Raw genomic sequence first — 17,135 nt, 5'->3', positions numbered from 1 at the left:
GAGGGACTGGCGAGGGGGCGACATTAGAATCTACATATAGCTGTGCCTACTCGTACATGACCAGGATCTCCGGCAACTGGCGTTACCAAGCGGTTTGGCAGTGTCTATTGCTCTCGTTTCACACTTCGAGCGACGGAGAAAACGGACACAAGCCCACGAGCACACAAAGCATTTCGCCCCTTTCAGAATCGCCCTTTGATGCCACCAATGCCGCTGACAAAGACCCCTCCGTGGGCCCCACCCGTATTGCTTTTACAAGAATAGCCACATAGCAGACCACGCCTGCATCTCCTCCTACCTGTCGTTACGGGCTTAGTATGACCATGATGGTCTCCCGTCCTACTTTTGTGGTTGCATCAGCACTTTACATCTTGATGTTTCCTTGACTGACGCAGCCGGGGTTATGCATAATTGGAGTAATAGGATACCACACAGTCAAGCTGAGATTGTTCCATGAGAAGGCAACGCCGCGCCAGGATGACTATCTACACTATGTGACACACCAAATCATCCAAGATGCAGCCCGAAGTAGGGCAGATTAACGGTTTATGATCAATCTCAATCACGCTTCCGGAGTCCATTCACCATATATCCAGCGGTTGAAAAAGTCTAAGCCAGCCTCCGGTTGATCCAAGGGGACCATGTGTCCAGCTGCATGAATTCGCATGAAGGTCAGATTGCCACTGCTCTTGACCTCCCCAATCTTTTTGCCACTGCCACCAAGCTTAAGATCTGTGACCCCGACTTTGCCATAAGCCTCACTGCCATACCACTCTAGGTCATCCGTCCATTTCTGGTTCCCAAGCCAATTGCAGATGAAGTCTGCATCACCCTATTGATCGTCTCAATCAGCAATGTTCGAATGGCGCAACATGAGAGACAACTTACAGCATAGATCAAAACAGGAATCTTTTCGAGCACCCCTGGAACGAGTCGATGATACGGCATCATCCAATCACCTTGGAACAAAAAGCTGCGATTCTACGAAGGAGCCCTAATTAGCAATGCACGTTCAAAGGGAGGCATTGAGGTGGAAATGAACGTACAATATCGAAATTGCAACTATCGTAGCTGTCGACCTCCGCACCTAGTGCTTCCATGACGGACGGCTTGTTAAGCCAAGTGCTGATCCAGTCCAGACCGTCGTAGCAAAGCGGATTATCGCCACATTTCTTTCGCATATCGTATGGATTCTTGCCCGTCTGTTGATATGGACCGAGCTCCACGTTGTTGCAGTAAGTCGTTGCCGGAACACAGGTCCATACGCTCTCGGTATTGTAGCAGGCTTCGATGAGTGACAAGCAGCGGGGTAGTGCATTTCTCATCGACTGGCATGTGCCCTCGTCTACAACTGCTGGCCAACCACCTTTGCCACAGGCCATTGGTTCATATGCAGGGTATTGCTCAAGAGCGTCAGTAAGCCCATTTCCGATAAGGACGGATTTGAGGTTGATGTTGGTCTTCTTGTGACTCAGAATCTCTGAAGCGAAGACAGGGATGTAATGGCCAGCGTATGACTCTCCAGCGATGTGGAAATCTTGCTTTGCGTACTGTGGAAATTGTTTAAAGAAGAGAGTAAGCAAAGCATAGATGTCTTTGCTTGCAGCAACTGTGTTGCTAACGCTGCTTCCGCTGTATGAGTAACCCACGTTGACGGGTTGGTCGAGAAAGATGACTGAAGCATTGGAGTTCCACGAGGACGGATTATGAACAATCTCGATTTTGCTGTTTATACTTGCTGGGCCAAGCTCCATGAACAGCCCTGTCAAGGAACTGCAACCTGGTCCTCCATTGAGCCAAAGCACAACAGCTGTACATTCGTTAGCTACGACCAAGATTGGTATGGCGGGTGGTACGTACGGTCAGTCTCCGGGTTATTTCGAGACTCGAAGAACCCTAAGTCTCCGTCAATATTAAAACCCGGCTGTTTGCGTAGGGCAGCATACAATAGAATAGATGCTTATCATTTTCCTCATCGTCCAAATACCCGGAAAATTGCTTTACATCTGGATCAACACCCAACGAGCTGGAATCTACCGCTTTTGATCTCAAATTGTAAGGCTCCAATTTGCCATCAATCTCCCTCTCTTTCACGCCATCTTGATTGTCTATCCAGACACTCTGTATGTCGGCTCCTTTCAGGATGTAGTCCCAGTGCGTCTGAGGTCTGCGCCTGTGCTTCTTGGGTGACGAGAAGAAATTCGCCTTTTCCATTGATTCTGGGAACATAAGCGCAACCTCATCCCAGATTGCACGTGCGTCAGTCGTCAGAGACTTCAGCGAAGCTTGAAGGTCTTGGAGGGGCTTCGACCAAGAATCCGTTACATGGCGAGAAGGCGCTGTTAGGACTTGTTGGAATGGTGAATAGGCAGAAGCACTGCCTGCAACGAGCAGCGCGCAAGCGATTAACTTCATGGCTGGAGGATACACAGAGAGACTGTCCTGCAGCTTCTGTTTATCAAGTTATATATTCGGTAGGAGTCACACTGAGAAGGTGATCAAGTTGCGCAAGTGCTGTTAAGGATGAGTGGGAGGTATAGCTGACAAGGCAACGATCGAGGGGATGACGCCTCTACCGACTCTGCCGAGTTCTTGGCAGGCCCTCTCGGACAACCAAAGCCAGGGGCTTTTATCATTGATCAAATTTGAATCAATAGGACCTATCTCATAAAGGAGGTCCATAGGTTTTTGCGCCCGCCGTACGGTCATGCCCGCTTCCATTCATGCTCCAGCATCCTAGCCGTATAATCAGCGGCTTCTCTTCCAGCCTTCAATTCCCCTATGAAAAGGCTAGCATCCAAACCACAGGTCACACCGCCAGCAGAGATCACCCGGACCCCATTCGCGTTTACCCCTCCGTCTATGTAGCGTCCATCACCTGCCCCAACTGTGTGACTGACAACCTCCGCGCTCGGCTCAATTTGGCGCAAAATCTCCAACGCGAGATGGTGGGTCGTGACTTTCATGCCCTTGAATGCACCTGCGGCCGCAAGGAACAGTGCGCCTGTGCAGACGGAGAGAACTATGCGTTGACCGGAACCTGGTTTTGACCCCTGGCGAGTGAAAGCTTCAATCACTCTGAGGATTGGATGTTTTTGCTCTATCATGCCCGTAATAATGCTGGGTTGACCTCCTGGAACTATCAGAATATCGAAGTCTTGAATGCTTTCTGTGGCATCGTCTATGGTCAAGTCGGTCGACACTGTAAGAGCTTTACCGCTCCTGATAGTGGGGTTTGCGCCAATCACAGAGGGTTTGAAGATAGAGTCGCGCCTCTCGCGATCATCATCATGATAGAATGAGGTGAGTACTTCAGTCGGTCCACAGAAGTCGAGGATATCGACACCGTCGAAGACGACGACCGCGACCCGCCAAGTCATCTGTTGCAAGTGGTTTGTGGTACTTGGTGTCTCTCAAAGGCTTTTTGCCTTGGTAGAAGATCCTGCAGAAGAGCTTGGTGCTTGATTGTATCATGAATTCCCAGGAGTTCTTCCAGATCGGCGTCAAGCCATGGCAATATATAAGCGCGCTGCGCTGGGTACGAAAAGTGACTCATGCCTCAACGATTTGCGATTTATGCCACTTAACGAGAAGGTTTGGCCATGATTAAGACATGATTGATGAGCTCGTTACCTGTTCCCGTCTCTGTGCCCCCCGTCATTCGCCAGTGCTTCCTGCTTCCTGCTTCTACACGAAAGGTAGCATTAAGTGACCTCAAAGGCTCAGTTGGATGTCAAGGTTCCTATACACAATTGAGGGCTTTGTAGGTATGAAGTCATGCAAATACAGCTATCGAGAGTTTCCATTGTGAGAACATTATCCATTGTTCAAAGATCACTTTCCGTGAGCTGCAACGACCGTCTGAACCTTGTCCAAGAGGAACTGTTTTCGTTGCTCATGGCACCAACTTCCCCTCACCGCCGCTTTCGCAATCCTACTCCACTCATTGATGCTGAGATCAAATGCCTCTTGAACAGCACAGTAGTTGTCCTGGATGTAGCTTGTGAAATAAGCTGGATCATCGCAGTTGATTGAGAATTGCACTCCTGCATCCAGAAATTTGCGGACTGGAAGTTGTCCAACATCTGACACGCACTGCAATTTGAGATTTGATAAGGGACATAATGTTACTAGCATCTGCTTCTCTGCTACCTCTTTCATGAGCTCTTCGTCCTCAGCCAGCCTGAAACCATGATCAATTCGTTGTATATCGCAGACCCTTATAGCCTCTCTGATATATTCAACGGGACCTTCTTCGCCGGCATGAGCTGTCCTTCGAATGTTCGCCTCCTTTGCTTCCTTGTAGATATCTTTGAAAAGGCCTGGTGGATATCCTTTCTCGCTGGAGCTTAATCCGAGACCGGCCAGTCTTCCATTTCTCAAATCACCCAACGCTTCATGATAAGCGCTTTCGCCATCTTGGACCGGGAGATGTCTCAGTAAGCACGGTATCAGTAGTGTACTAATGCCAAGTTCGTTTTCTGCTCGCTTGCAGGCTTTTTCGAATCCGGACACAACAGTCTTGAATTCAATACCACGCGATGTATGGGCTTGTGGATCGAAAAATACTTCGGCGTGCAAAACACCATGCTCTTTGGCTCTAAGGAAGTAATCCCAAGCCAGGTCCTCAAAGTCCCGAGCATGGATTAGGCTAGTCATACCAATAAAGTAATAATGAAGGAAGTCGTCAAGCGATGCAAAGCGGGCGTAGCGTTCGAGTAAAGACGCAGTAGATGCGAACGATGCATCTTCACTTGGTGTAGGTAATGAAATCTTGTTCCTAGAGGCAATTTCAAACAAAAGCAAGGGTGATAGAGCACCCTCAAGGTGCATGTGGTGCTCGCATTTGGGCAGCGCAACAAGGAAGGAATGAAGAGGAGAATGACACATGGTGAGTATTTGGTCTAAATCGAGCGCTTTTCGTGAGAAAATTCACCAAAGCAGTGCAGACTTTTTGCGCGCAAGAGAAGAGGTACATGCCCCGCATGCGCTGATCTCCACCATGTTGGCGTAAATCTACTGTCGAGCCAGCAGGGTCTTTCCTGTTGCCGAGATTCTTTGATATCGATACTCGATCTTTCCTATTATCTAAGAAATCGCATGCCCGCACTCACACATCGGCCTCCCAAGTTCACGCCGTATAGGCAGGGGATTGCACAGACCAGCAATGGGCTTGTGCAGAGCGAGCGGACACCAAAAGCGGGTTATGTCGGAACCTACGCTTGGTCTTTTCCGAGGAGTAACCGATATCATTCATGGCATCTGCCCAGAGCCTCCAATGTAAGTACTAACTTACACATTGCTTTGCTGAAAACTTCCAGACAGAGGCACAAAAGCCGCCCAAGAAAATTTAATGGTTACATTAGGATACAGAATTCAAATGCGTATCTAAGCCCTGCAAGAGGCGTACGTGCCTCGTTGTTCAGACGTATGACATCTGCTGGTGGAGTCAGAAATAGCATGGATTCCGAGAACTGCAGTCTCATTTCAGTTAGCATCATATCAACCACGCCCTCTACAGGTATAACAAGCGTGATATCTGCCTTCCCTCTGTTCTGGTCACTCATCAGATGACGCCTGTCTACTAGACGCATCTACTTTGATGAAGGTTTGTCTCCTAGGTAGTCAAATGGCGAGCTGATCTCGGACGCCTTCCTTCGGTTCGGTTAGCTCTCACAGAAGCGAGTAAGTTAAGGTGAGAGCGGGGCTCGTGATGTTGCATCGACGCCATGCACATTTGACACAACCGCACAGGCATTGCCGGGCTGGGTTACCAAGATCCTGGGTCTTCAATGGGCCGAAGGCTGGCGACAACCAAAAAAAGACTGATCGACCTTACGCGTAATCAATGGCACTTCTCTATAAGTTCTGCGGTGGCGGGATAGTCGCTGAGCGAATGCGATCGACAAGCTAGAAAGAAGCTTGCTCCCAGGTCTAGATGTACTTTGTCAAAGGCGGACTGGGATATTATGGGAAGATCCTGCACAAGAATGGCAGAGAAAGCTTGGGCCAGACCATCCACTTAACTGCTGTCAAGCGGTGTCATCAAGCGAGAGACGGCATGTAAGTCAGAATTGAACATCGGAGCATGAACTTCGATTGGACGATGAGACAAAGCATGACGCTGCTTAGGATGGGCGGGACGTGATACTCACCAAAGTGAGTAGCTAAGTACCTGCGTCGTACCCGCCCTTACATCGATCACAAAGCTGGAGAAGAAGAAGGAGGGACGGTACTGGTAGATGATGACAGAGGGTATATGGGCAACGGGTGAGAGGTTGGAGAGACAGGGGGAGGGATCTGAAGATGGCGAAGACTCTAGCGCAGCCTTAATGGCGTACCGAAGGGGCCGAAAGAGGCCTAAGATGATTAGCTTTGCGGAGAGGCAGCACTAGGTGATTAGGACACGGCCGTCTGGTCTTTACCTTGTCTCTGATCGTCTCCTTCCCTTACCTCTCTGCCAAAGTATCCCTCTATGCAATAATAATAATCCTGCATGATCGTCGCACGCTTGACTCGACCTAGCGTGCCCTCAGTAGCCAATTGGTGTTCTGCCTGGAGCAGAGGCCACGATGATCTGTCGATTGATCCTTCCCTCGCCCTTCCCACAGTTACATTGCCTCGCAAAAGCTAGGGCGGAGACTCTGGGGAAAACGCAGAACTAGGATACTTATCATCGAACGCCCATGCTGATCTCTTCACGAGCCATGCCGTTCCTGGTCGTGCCAGAGGAGGCTGGCCAACACAGATCTCGGCTGTCCCTCGGCAACACATCCATTTGGCTCCCTTTCGAGTTCGTCGACACACGCCGTTTGCCTTCTTCTTCACCTCAAGCATCAGGAATTGCGGAGATTGCACCCTGCGAGCTGCACCTCAAACGGTTTCCAACCGGTGAGTTGGACCTGCCTAGCGTGATATATTGGCAGGGAAAGTCTTGCCCTTTCGCCCACCCTGCCGATTGTTCGGATCGTTCGCGGCATACTTCGTCGTTGTCAACTCGTCAAGTTGCACAACAGCATTGTCGTATGAGGAACATGATGAGGTTTCAACTTTAATCTTTACGTACAGCAGTAACAAATTACCCGGCTCAGGGCAGGCGGACTGTTCGCGCATTGGATGACTCGAGAGCGGTGAAACATCTAATCGGCCAATTGCTCCCTCCAGTCCCCGCAAAGCGCTCAGGCACTCGTGGAATCTCAAGCGGAAGTGGGATCCAAGATCATCATCTTCCGATTACCGACACTTTCCAGGTGCGCCGACACCAGACGACGGCCCGAGGGAGGGAGTTGACTTGCTCTGCATGAAATCCAGCCAATTACGGGCCCAGAGCTGAAGCACCCGCCTTACCGCAACCAATGGTGGGAGCACTTATCCTATTCAAGCAAGAGATCAATACGGCATCACTGGACACTTCGACTTCTTATCCTTTATTGCATTGAGGACCCACGCCTCTTCCCGGTTCCTGGGACTGTGGAGGCAGTCTCGCCCACGACCGCTCAGTATCAAGGTACCGTAGTACAGCCACATTCGGATTCTTGCCACAGTCCATCATACCGACTTGAGCACGCGACTAGGCCAATTTTCGTCTGTTATGATGTCTCTGTCTGTGGTTGAGGCTTAACCATTTCAAGATAGATGCTACTTTCTTTCCTTAATGTTCATTGTGGACAAAGATTTCCACTCAATCTGATTGCGGTCTTGGGAAGTAAGTCGGCCGTACTTCGATAGCGACGAGGTGTCGAAATGAGTGAATCATCCCCGATTCACTCCCGGATACCGCCGCAGATTTCCTCACATGGCATACCCCAGGACCCTTCGTCAGCTCCATCAAGCGCATCGGTCAGAAGTCCTATAACTCCTGAGTCAAGCCTGACTCGCCATGGGCCAACAAGTCGTCCGGCGAGTGGCTTTGGGGCTAGTCAATTTCAACCGTATCAAGTATCAATGCCATCGTCAAGACCCGCTGGATATTCGCCAAACTATTACCCACCTTTGGCTCAGCCTCAAGGACCGCATTTGCCAAGTTACCATGAAATCAGTCACGGACATGCTCCCTATTCAGCGGATCCTACGGGCATGCCAATCAATCCTCAATTACCAGGACCACAAGGCCAGAAAAGGGCGTACCGACAGCGACGGAAGGATCCAAGCTGTGACGCTTGTCGTGAGCGAAAAGTCAAGGTAAACTTGTGCAACGGGCCGAATTATCTCGATGCTGATGGACGAGCAGTGTGACGCGACTGATAGCTCTTCTTGCACCGAATGTAAATCCAGAAGTGTCACTTGTCAATTCACGAAAGAGACCAACCGACGGATGACCTCAATCAAGTGCGTATAGCATCCTGCAACTTTCTTGAAAGCTAACATGATCTATAGGCAAAACCAAGACTTGTCCAAGGAGTTGCAAAGTGCTCAGGCGGAAAATGCCCGGCTACGATCGATGATGCCCCCGAGTGAAAAGCCTGCGTCTTCGGTTCACCAAGCTCATGTTTTCCCTAACGCTTTGCCACTTCCTAACCCCCAAAGCTTGCCAAACCATCAATTATCGCACTTACCAGTACCGGACAGCCTTACAACCCGGTCTCAGATCACCAGTGAGCTTTCGTCGGCAGATCCACCACCCAAAAGACGAAAATTGGATACTATTCAAAGTCTGCCGAAGGTTGGTATCAACATGACAAGATTTGGTCGTGGCATTTTCAAATCTCCCTATCCGCAGCAACGTACTACAGCTTCTCCAGTCTCTCCGTCTACACTTCCGGGCTTGCCCCCGAAGGATGTTGCAGATGTCCTGTTGAGACAGTACCGATTTACGATTCACCCCACACTGCCCATGCTCCATTGGCCGTCTTTTCAAGAGCAATACGAGAGCGTCTATCGTGATGGGTCTCTTCACAATGTTCCACCCGTCTGGAGCTCTCTTCTTTTCGCGGTGTTTGCATGTGGCACCCTCCACCGCTCATGGTCTGAAGGCCAAAAGTATCTCGAAGTTTCCAGATCTATGATTGATCTCTGGGCAGAAGACTTGACTTTGGATCATGCTCGAACAGCATTACTAAACTGTATGTTCCTGAACGAGTCTAACAGGAAATCTGCCGGCTGGACATGGATGGGCATCGCGGTACGTTTCGCTTTCGACATTGGTTTGAATTGTGAGGCCGGCACATGGAACTCTATCGAAGAAGAAATGAGGCGTCGTGTGTGGTGGTCAATGTATGCTTGCGATTGGTATGTTCGTCGCCCTCGGCGCTCTGAACATCATATTAACATCTTTAGTCTGCTCTCCCTCGAATTAGGGCGACCTGCAATGATCAAAGAGGAAGACTGCAACGTCCAAATGCCTAGCCCCACGGATGACCAATACATGACGGAGGCGGCTAATTGGAAGGATCCTTCGCCAGACATGGCCACTTCGGCCCTCCTTCCGACCATTCGTGTGATCGGTGGCATAGCTCGCCTTTTGCTTATGTTGAAGGCACCGCAGATTTCAATGCATGCTCTACGGGCTTATGATACACATTTTGACTCGGTGATAAAGAGCTTTCCTGCACAGCACCAAATGCGAGCTCTGGACTACATTGATCCAATTGAGTTGCCTCCGATGATGTACCTTCAAAACGCTCGTCTAGTCCTTCACCGACATAACCTCTCACCAGTGTGCGACACGTCTGCACGGTCCTATGCCCTTGACAGTTGCGCATCAGTGGCAAAGGATACCGCCAAATTCCTACAGCGATGCATGCAGCTACCACCAGAGGGCGCCCGTTCTAGTATCACAGCTCGCGAAGACTCGTGGGATCGTCGTCTTGTCTCAGCATCTAGCGCGTTCTTCTGCACCCATATTTGGCGATGTACGCTCTTCCTGCTATTCCGCCTCGATTTTGACTCCGCCTTGACATGTGCTCGGGCAAGTGCTATCCTTGGAGACACTCGTCGCGTCAACATATCTTGTGGTCGTTATGTTGATTTCTTCCTTAGCCAATTTCTCGCTAAGCTCAAACAGCGCGTGGAGCTGGATATGGATGAGGAGATGATTGCATATGTTTCTGGAGATCTGCAAGGCAATTTCGAAAGCTCATGGATCTGGCAAGAGAGCAAAGGCGATACCCACGTCGGTAGGCCCTTGCAGGGCTCTTCGAATAGTCATGTGAACTCCACTTATCACGGAGAGCTAGAAGAAGCAAACAGTCCTACAAACGAGAACGACTGGGCTGGCTGGGACAAAATTGTCAGACTCATCGAAGGCCTTGCAACGGAGCAGAAGAAAGGTTCAGAACGGCCGTCGCAGACGAAGCCAGAAATGCCGCAGCCTCACGCCATTCATCTACCGCCCTTGGTAGCATCTCCAAGCCCCTCGAGCACTAATTCAAGAGATCGTCTTAGCATTAAGGATTTGCTCTGATACAAGAGGCCTGTTCCTCCTCCAATATCTTGAACTACTTTGTCTTGTATGAACAGAAGAAATGGGTGCTTGCATTGTTTGTACTAGTAAAATGATATCCCATGCAATTTATTAAGTCGCTCGAAGGCCCGTACGCAACTTTTTTAAGTTCGAACATGTCGAATTCACTGAATAAGGAGCGTATTACTTTACAATCTTGCAGATATGCCAAAGAGTCGCCACGTCGATCGTCGATGCTAAGGGTCGGAGCAGACGGGGCCGTCCGTGCCAAGAGTCATAAAAGGGGCAGTCTCGGCCGGACCGTGGCGGCCGGGCTGCATCATCATGTCCTGAAGTCTCACGCATGTTCCATACCAAGTGCGTAGTATTCGGATCAGCCGGCTGCAGCGGCCCCTCCGTCCTGCTGAGTCCGAAGGTAGCGGATCCATTTATACATTCCACCTCGAAAAGCGTTTCGATGCCGCCCTACCACAACTCTTGGAAGGGTACAGTCAGACATGGGTAACGCCGTCCGTAATTCTATACCTCACCTTTCCATTGAACCTGCTGCTCCAACTCTCACAAATCGAGCATTACGAACAATCTCTTGACGACCCATCCACGTATTTCTCAAGAATATATGTAAAGATTCTGTTGCAAGCTATTTTGTGTGAACTTGATGATGCTATAAGACCTCTTCCCAGCTCTAGTGGATGACAACAGAATCATAACGCTTCATATCGGCCTCCGATTGCCACTTGTCTTTTTATCCCTCATTCAAACTTCAGCGCCCTCTATAGCACATTGGCTGTCAGGAAATATGCCATTTCGTGCACGGGTGAAACGTGCCTTGACCGGTTCATCAAACAACGCTCCGTACGACCCCTCGAACCCTCTCAGTCAACCGCCGAAAAGATCTAAGAAAGATTATCCAGAAAATGTCTACAAACCTGGGGAGTCGATGCCGCGGCCAAAGTATCGCGGCCCGTGGAACCAAGCGCACCAAGATAGACTTGCTTCTTTTTCATTTGGCAATTCGTGGAATAGACGCAGAGAGAGCAGTGGGACACAAAAGTCCGGCAGAAACAGTGGAAGCGAATACAGTCCGATGGGTAGCAGGCTGCCAAGTCGCGGGCCTTCCAGAAGGGGAAGTGCGTTCAGTGGACTCAGTATGAAGGGAATGAAGCCTTGGGCATTAAGCAGGGGGGGCAGCCATACCACATACGATGGTACCAATGAAGACCGCGTTGAGGAGGGGACAGAGGAGACAGACGATGTTGGAAATGGTACGTCAATGCTTCGATACCACTGCTAAGCCTTGGGCGTATTCACTATCAGTTCTGCAAGCTCAGGCTAATAATTTGATCTAGTGGGATTATCTAGGCAGCACACCAGAGACAGTAGAGTACCGCCTCCGCGGCGAAAAGAAAATGATCATCAAATGGATGGGCTTAAACCGGAAAGGACTGCGATCGAGGGCCACGTGAATGGAGAGGTCAAGCTTGAACCGCTTGATACGCAAAAGACGATTACGAATGGTCATCTGTTCACCGAGGATGAGCTTGCAAAGGCTATGTCATCAAGCACTCTGAAGTCGTCTAGGAGGGACCGAGAAGTGCTGGCATAATGTTTTTGGCGTGTATATGTATCGCATTTGTTCAAGACGTATTGTACGAAATAGACTTGGGGCGGTAGCTTGAGGTTTGGAAATGCATGTAGGGTTTGGGCAAAGGCAATAAACAGAGATTGAACGCTTGGGTTGATCGATCTTGTGAAGTACATCTCGGCGGCAGAGAGATCGATGAAGCATTTCGTAGAATGGATATCATGTCCAGTCAAAGCCCTGCGTAAGGCGGTGAGCAGCAGCGATGGCTGGGTCACGCCGACATTGATAAAGTTTGCATCTCTTGATTCTAAGTAAGTTTAAATCCAGGCCTCTTATTACTTTGGTCGCAATCATGGCCAGTGTTTGGGTGTTCTACAAGACTGGGGCAAGCGCAATAGCTGGCCCCCAATTCGAGACCACGTGAAAAGCGTCCATACGTCATCTGTCTAGTGTTTCCAAGGTAGATAGCTTCGAATTCCATGGATCGACTTACAATGCACCAAGTCTATTTGAGGCCAGCAACTTGCACTTGAACATACTGACATTGCCTTGAATTGCATCAAGTTCGGAGAGCTCCTTCTCCTTCTCTCTGTCTTCACTAAGACTCTTTACCTCTCGCTCTGCATTACCTGCCCTTGGCTTCTGCTTTGCTCACAGGCCAGACCCTGCAAGGCCTTGCACTTTTCTCTCGTGGTCAGGCTCATTGCTGAAGATCAGTATTCAACTGACCCGATATGGATAAGATCAAGAACATCCTGTCCGTCTACAGAGCCCAAGATGATAACATACATACACTGACATGAAAGTAAACAGTTCTCCTGGTCACGCTAAAGACGACGAAGTCCTCTATGGAAGTGGAAGAATAGACGATCCTGTCCTCGCCAACAAGAACAAGGTTGCTGGAGAAGGCTCTCATTTCCCCGACCAAGCACCGAGCGAAGACCTCCTAGGGAGAGCGTCGAAGCCGTCCACCGTTGAGCAAACCACCGGCCTGCGAGAGCCACCCCCCTCCCGCATGCCTGGTGCCTTTGATGACGACGACACTGCCACAACCACCTCCGTGAAGTCTGGAATACCTGGTACCACACCACATGAGAACAGAAAGCATGTGCTTGAAGACGTAGAGAGCCAGAAGGGAAACGAGTCAACTACTTCGGATCCGTTTGTGGGGGCTGGTGCTACGAGTGGTCACATCTCAAAACCTAAGGAGACCTATGAACCAGAAGCCCATTCTGGAGGGAACAAGTATGCTGATGCCACAGCCGGTCCTCATGCTCCCACGTCTACAAAGTCCAGAGAGCCTGAAACCTACCCAGGGACAAGCACTTCTACCGGTGCAACACCCGGCTCGTACATATCTGCTCCATTGAAAACAAATGAGCCAGATGTTCATCCGGGAAGAGACAAGTCTGTAGACTTAGGTATAAGCCCCGTTCCTGCGACTGCGGGAGAAACGAAGGCGCAGTCTTCTTCGACGATGGCGCCAACGTCTCTAAGCGGTGCAACTGATCATCCATCGGCGGGTTCTGAACCCCCAATCACAAGTAATACCCGGGATGCCTCGTCCTTAGGCATTGCACCCGTAGGTGGAGGTGGACATCCAGCTAGCAATATCACAGATAGCACCGGCGGCCGATCGTTTCCTTTGGGCGGTCATTCAGCGCCGTCTTCACAATACACAGCGCCTGGCCAGGTTGGAACTTACCCCGCTGGGGGTATTGCGCCATTACATGACTCGCATACCACGAGCAGTGCAAAGGGCAATCCGCTAGCTCACACCACTGGCGGATCTTCGAGCATCACGCCGGAAGACTCGAATACTGGAGCGCTCGGTGTAGGAGCCAGTAGCCTTGGAAGGTAAGACATGTCAATTGCATTGAAAATCCGAAAATTAATATAGATGGCAGTTCTGGTCCTGAAACACAGTCCATCGATCCTTCTGATCATCACCGGAACACTTATCTTGGGGCACGCACGGAAGCAGTCCTTCATTCGGACGAGCCCCACGACTCTGCGAATTGTGCCACTGGCACAGGCACTAGCCTTCCGTATCCTGGTTCAATGAAAGGTACTTCCGCTAGCAGCCCGCTTGGATCTTCTTCTAACAAGACCGACGCTGTCGGTACGCCAAGTCATCATTCTGGGCAAGACGCCTTTCTCGCTGGAGGTCTAGGTGCTACTGCAGGGGCAACGTATGGAACAGCCCGTGATCCAAGCTCGTCAAGTACAGGGCCGGCACCCACAACGGCAGGCCCTCACAAATCCGACGCATTGAACAAAGTAGATCCTCGTGTTGACAGCGACCTCAGCAAAGAAAGAGGCGATGCGAACACCATAATAGGGTCTTCTCAAACGTCGTCAACAACACCCATTAGTCAGCCTTACTCTACGACTTCGTCCCAGCCTCTGACAGGCGCAGGTCGGAATGAGACGGATCGGCATGCCGGTCCTGTTGGCACTGCCATTGGGGGAGGAGTCGTAGACCATGAAAGATCCAGACAGCACGAAGCAACACCTTCTTCAACTACCGCAGCGCCTGAGTCAACTGGGAAATCGACGTCGAATTTTGGCCTCGCAAGCACAACTAGTGCAGGATCCAGCTCGACAGCGGGGCCACATTCAGCGGACCTTGCGAACAAAGCGGATCCTAGAGTGGATTCTGACCTAGACGGTAGATCGGGCCTAGGCGATGGTGTAGCAGGGTCCGGCTATGGATCGAAATCAGCGGGCTATCAGCACCCAGCTCGAGATGCCGGGCTCGTTGGCGCTGCTGGCGCTGGAGCTTATGGAGCTGAGAGGGGTCATGATTCTCATGCAGCGACGGACCCTGACCGCCCTTTGGACTCCAATCAAAAGTCCACCACTCCTCCATCGGCAGGCCAAGGTGGTGTTGCAAGTTCAATGAAACAACCCACTTCAACCAATACCTCATCGAATGCATATCAAGGTCTCCCCGAAGATCACTCGCACCGTGATACTGCAATCGGCGCAGGAGCTGGAGCAGGCATTGGTGCTGGAGCCGCAGGCTTGGCCGCCCACGAATACAGTAAGCATGAGCCAATGGGCTCGGAAGCTATCCAACAACCCGGATCCGATCTCGGAGCGATTTCCTCTACCCCCACAGCATCACCGCATACGGCAACAACAGATCCGCGAACAGCAGACACGAGCTATGGGCATACCGCTCGGGATACTGGGGTAACAACCGTGGGAGGCGCTAGTACTACACAACCGACTCTCCACGACAAGAGTACCAAGGACCAGAGTAGTACCGTTGCTGCCACAAGTGCGACTGGTCTAGCTACACATGATTATCAAAAGCGGGATGCACTACCCTCAAACACGACCACTTCAGAAGCTCAACCTGTAAAGTCTGCAGATGAGCACACTGGCCGAAATGCTGCTCTTGGAGCTGGTGCCGGTGCTGGCGCCGCTGGTTTAGCAGCCTATGAATACAATGAAAAAGAAGCAAAAGCTGCCGAAAAGGCACATCAGCAGGATGTTAAGCACGCCGAGAAGGAGCACCAGAAGGAAGTTAAGCATGCTGAGAAGGAGCACCAGAAGGAAATCAAACAAGCCGAAAAGGACGCCAAGAAGCACGAAAATCAGGACAGTGGTGAGAAGAAACCCGGTCTGATTGATCGCATCCTTCATCGCCACCACGACGACAAGGAAGAGGCCCCGAAGAAGGAGAAAGCGCCCCTCAATGACGTTGATACTGGCAAAGGAGTCATTCCCAGCAATCCCAAGGAAAGAGAAAGGGAGGCTGCTGCCGAGGGACTTACGAGGCGTGAGGGTGAAACGGGAGACTCCTCGAGCCTTGGTAATCAATCCTATCGAGGCCCGGGCGAGCCTCATGAGGGGACTGCTAAGACCACGCATGACGCCTATGATACGACTGAGGGTCATAACAAGTTGCACAAGGAGCCTCCTACTAAGGTGCTGAAAGAGCATGGTCTTCAGTAAGCACTGTCACGATATGTAATGAGAGCATTGGTCTGTAGATAAGTGCGATGTTTGCATCCTTTTGGGATTAGTATGCTTGAGCTTGATCGGTCGGAACGATGCCGCGTATGGGAGTGTAAATATTCTGGCTCTGAGAACGATAATGATGAATGACATTCATTACGCGTCCGATTTAGTACAATTGCTCTCTTGCTATTCTAAATCGTCCTTTATGCGTGCTTGATGGCTGGGAACGAAGTCGCAAATACTATCGTAATGATTAGGAGAACAATAAGGATGAATGATAGCCATGCAATTATGACCGACTAGACTAAGGTCTTGCTATTCCAAGTGATAGTTGAATCGTTCATCTCCACGCTCCTTCCAACGATAAAGAGTCTGCAAGAAAGGCGAACCCCGTGAAGATAGAATGTACCACATGCGGAACTCTACATTTCATTGGCAGATTCGTACCTATGCACTATTAAGGACAGGGTAGCACTGGGGGGGCCTTAATCTTGCAAGACGAGCCATTCCACAAACGAACGGCAGATGGCGAATTGGCACTGCCGAATCTACAGCGAAAACTCATATTCCGTATCTGCTAGCTATCATGCTGGTGAACCACAAGCGAGAGAGAGGCATATGATGAGGTAGTCTCGGATCACGATCTCCCATCTTGAGAATTGTGTCTTCCTCGGGCAACGGTGCGAGCATTTTCGTTCGGTGAGAATGCGGTGCTACGTTAGGATGTGGGCGCTGCGATGGATCGCTCGATGAACATACGATAGATGGACAATAGCAAGAACTTGATTCGGCGCAGTGTGATGTCAAGGCGCTGCGTTGCGTTACGACTTTTTATAGCAGGATTGGAAGGGGGGAATCAATCGATCTGATGCAGTATTATCTGGAGGCGTTGCGTTGCGACTTTTTATAGCAGGATTGGAAGGGGGAAATCAATCGATCTGATGCAGAGTGATCTGTAGGCGTTGCGTTGCGGCTTTTGATAGCAGACCGGAGAGGGGGACATGGTTCGAAGAACGTGGATGTGGGGAAGGGGAGGACACGCAGGCTCAAGCCGAAGAGGGTGCTGCGTGATTCGTTATTGAAGCAGCCCAGGTTCGGCGGGAAGGGAAGTGGGAAGGCACGAACCACCGGCAACATCATATGGATGTGTTCCAGATCGATATGGCGGTGTAATCC

At 50.5% G+C, this 17,135-nt stretch overlaps 6 protein-coding genes across 6 annotated transcripts; 3 read left to right on the top strand and 3 right to left on the bottom strand.

Annotated features, from left to right (window-relative positions):
* Nucleotides 1-562: 562 nt before the first annotated feature.
* Nucleotides 563-2,415, bottom strand: KY384_006580 (uncharacterized protein; the record flags this gene model as incomplete). The annotated part of the gene is made up of 4 exons (XM_044815074.1): nt 563-832; nt 1,047-1,810; nt 1,861-1,896; nt 1,947-2,415. The coding sequence occupies 4 exons, from the start codon at nt 2,413-2,415 to the stop codon at nt 563-565; spliced, it is 1,539 nt and encodes a 512-aa protein (XP_044668174.1).
* A 290-nt stretch (nt 2,416-2,705) lies between these two features.
* On the bottom strand, nt 2,706-3,380 carry KY384_006579 (uncharacterized protein; the record flags this gene model as incomplete). The annotated part of the gene is made up of 1 exon (XM_044815073.1): nt 2,706-3,380. One exon carries the CDS (start codon nt 3,378-3,380, stop codon nt 2,706-2,708), a length of 675 nt encoding a protein of 224 aa, XP_044668173.1.
* A 454-nt stretch (nt 3,381-3,834) lies between these two features.
* Nucleotides 3,835-4,890, bottom strand: KY384_006578 (uncharacterized protein; the record flags this gene model as incomplete). Its single annotated transcript, XM_044815072.1, has 1 exon — nt 3,835-4,890. One exon carries the CDS (start codon nt 4,888-4,890, stop codon nt 3,835-3,837), a length of 1,056 nt encoding a protein of 351 aa, XP_044668172.1.
* A 3,186-nt stretch (nt 4,891-8,076) lies between these two features.
* Nucleotides 8,077-10,402, top strand: KY384_006577 (uncharacterized protein; the record flags this gene model as incomplete). Its single annotated transcript, XM_044815071.1, has 2 exons — nt 8,077-8,181; nt 8,588-10,402. 2 exons carry the CDS (start codon nt 8,077-8,079, stop codon nt 10,400-10,402), a joined length of 1,920 nt encoding a protein of 639 aa, XP_044668171.1.
* Nucleotides 10,403-11,201: 799 nt separating this feature from the next.
* KY384_006576 (uncharacterized protein) lies at nt 11,202-12,008 on the top strand (the record flags this gene model as incomplete). Its single annotated transcript, XM_044815070.1, has 2 exons — nt 11,202-11,667; nt 11,752-12,008. 2 exons carry the CDS (start codon nt 11,202-11,204, stop codon nt 12,006-12,008), a joined length of 723 nt encoding a protein of 240 aa, XP_044668170.1.
* A 713-nt stretch (nt 12,009-12,721) lies between these two features.
* Nucleotides 12,722-15,953, top strand: KY384_006575 (uncharacterized protein; the record flags this gene model as incomplete). Its single annotated transcript, XM_044815069.1, has 3 exons — nt 12,722-12,744; nt 12,801-13,844; nt 13,895-15,953. The coding sequence occupies 3 exons, from the start codon at nt 12,722-12,724 to the stop codon at nt 15,951-15,953; spliced, it is 3,126 nt and encodes a 1,041-aa protein (XP_044668169.1).
* Nucleotides 15,954-17,135: the final 1,182 nt, after the last annotated feature.

The sequence above is a fragment of the Bacidia gigantensis genome, assembly GCF_019456465.1.
Source record: "Bacidia gigantensis strain McMullin 20006 chromosome Unknown contig_249, whole genome shotgun sequence".
NCBI lineage: Eukaryota > Fungi > Ascomycota > Lecanoromycetes > Lecanorales > Ramalinaceae > Bacidia > Bacidia gigantensis.
Note: the sequence above shows the minus strand (reverse complement) of the source record. Positions and strands in the feature narration are given on the sequence as shown.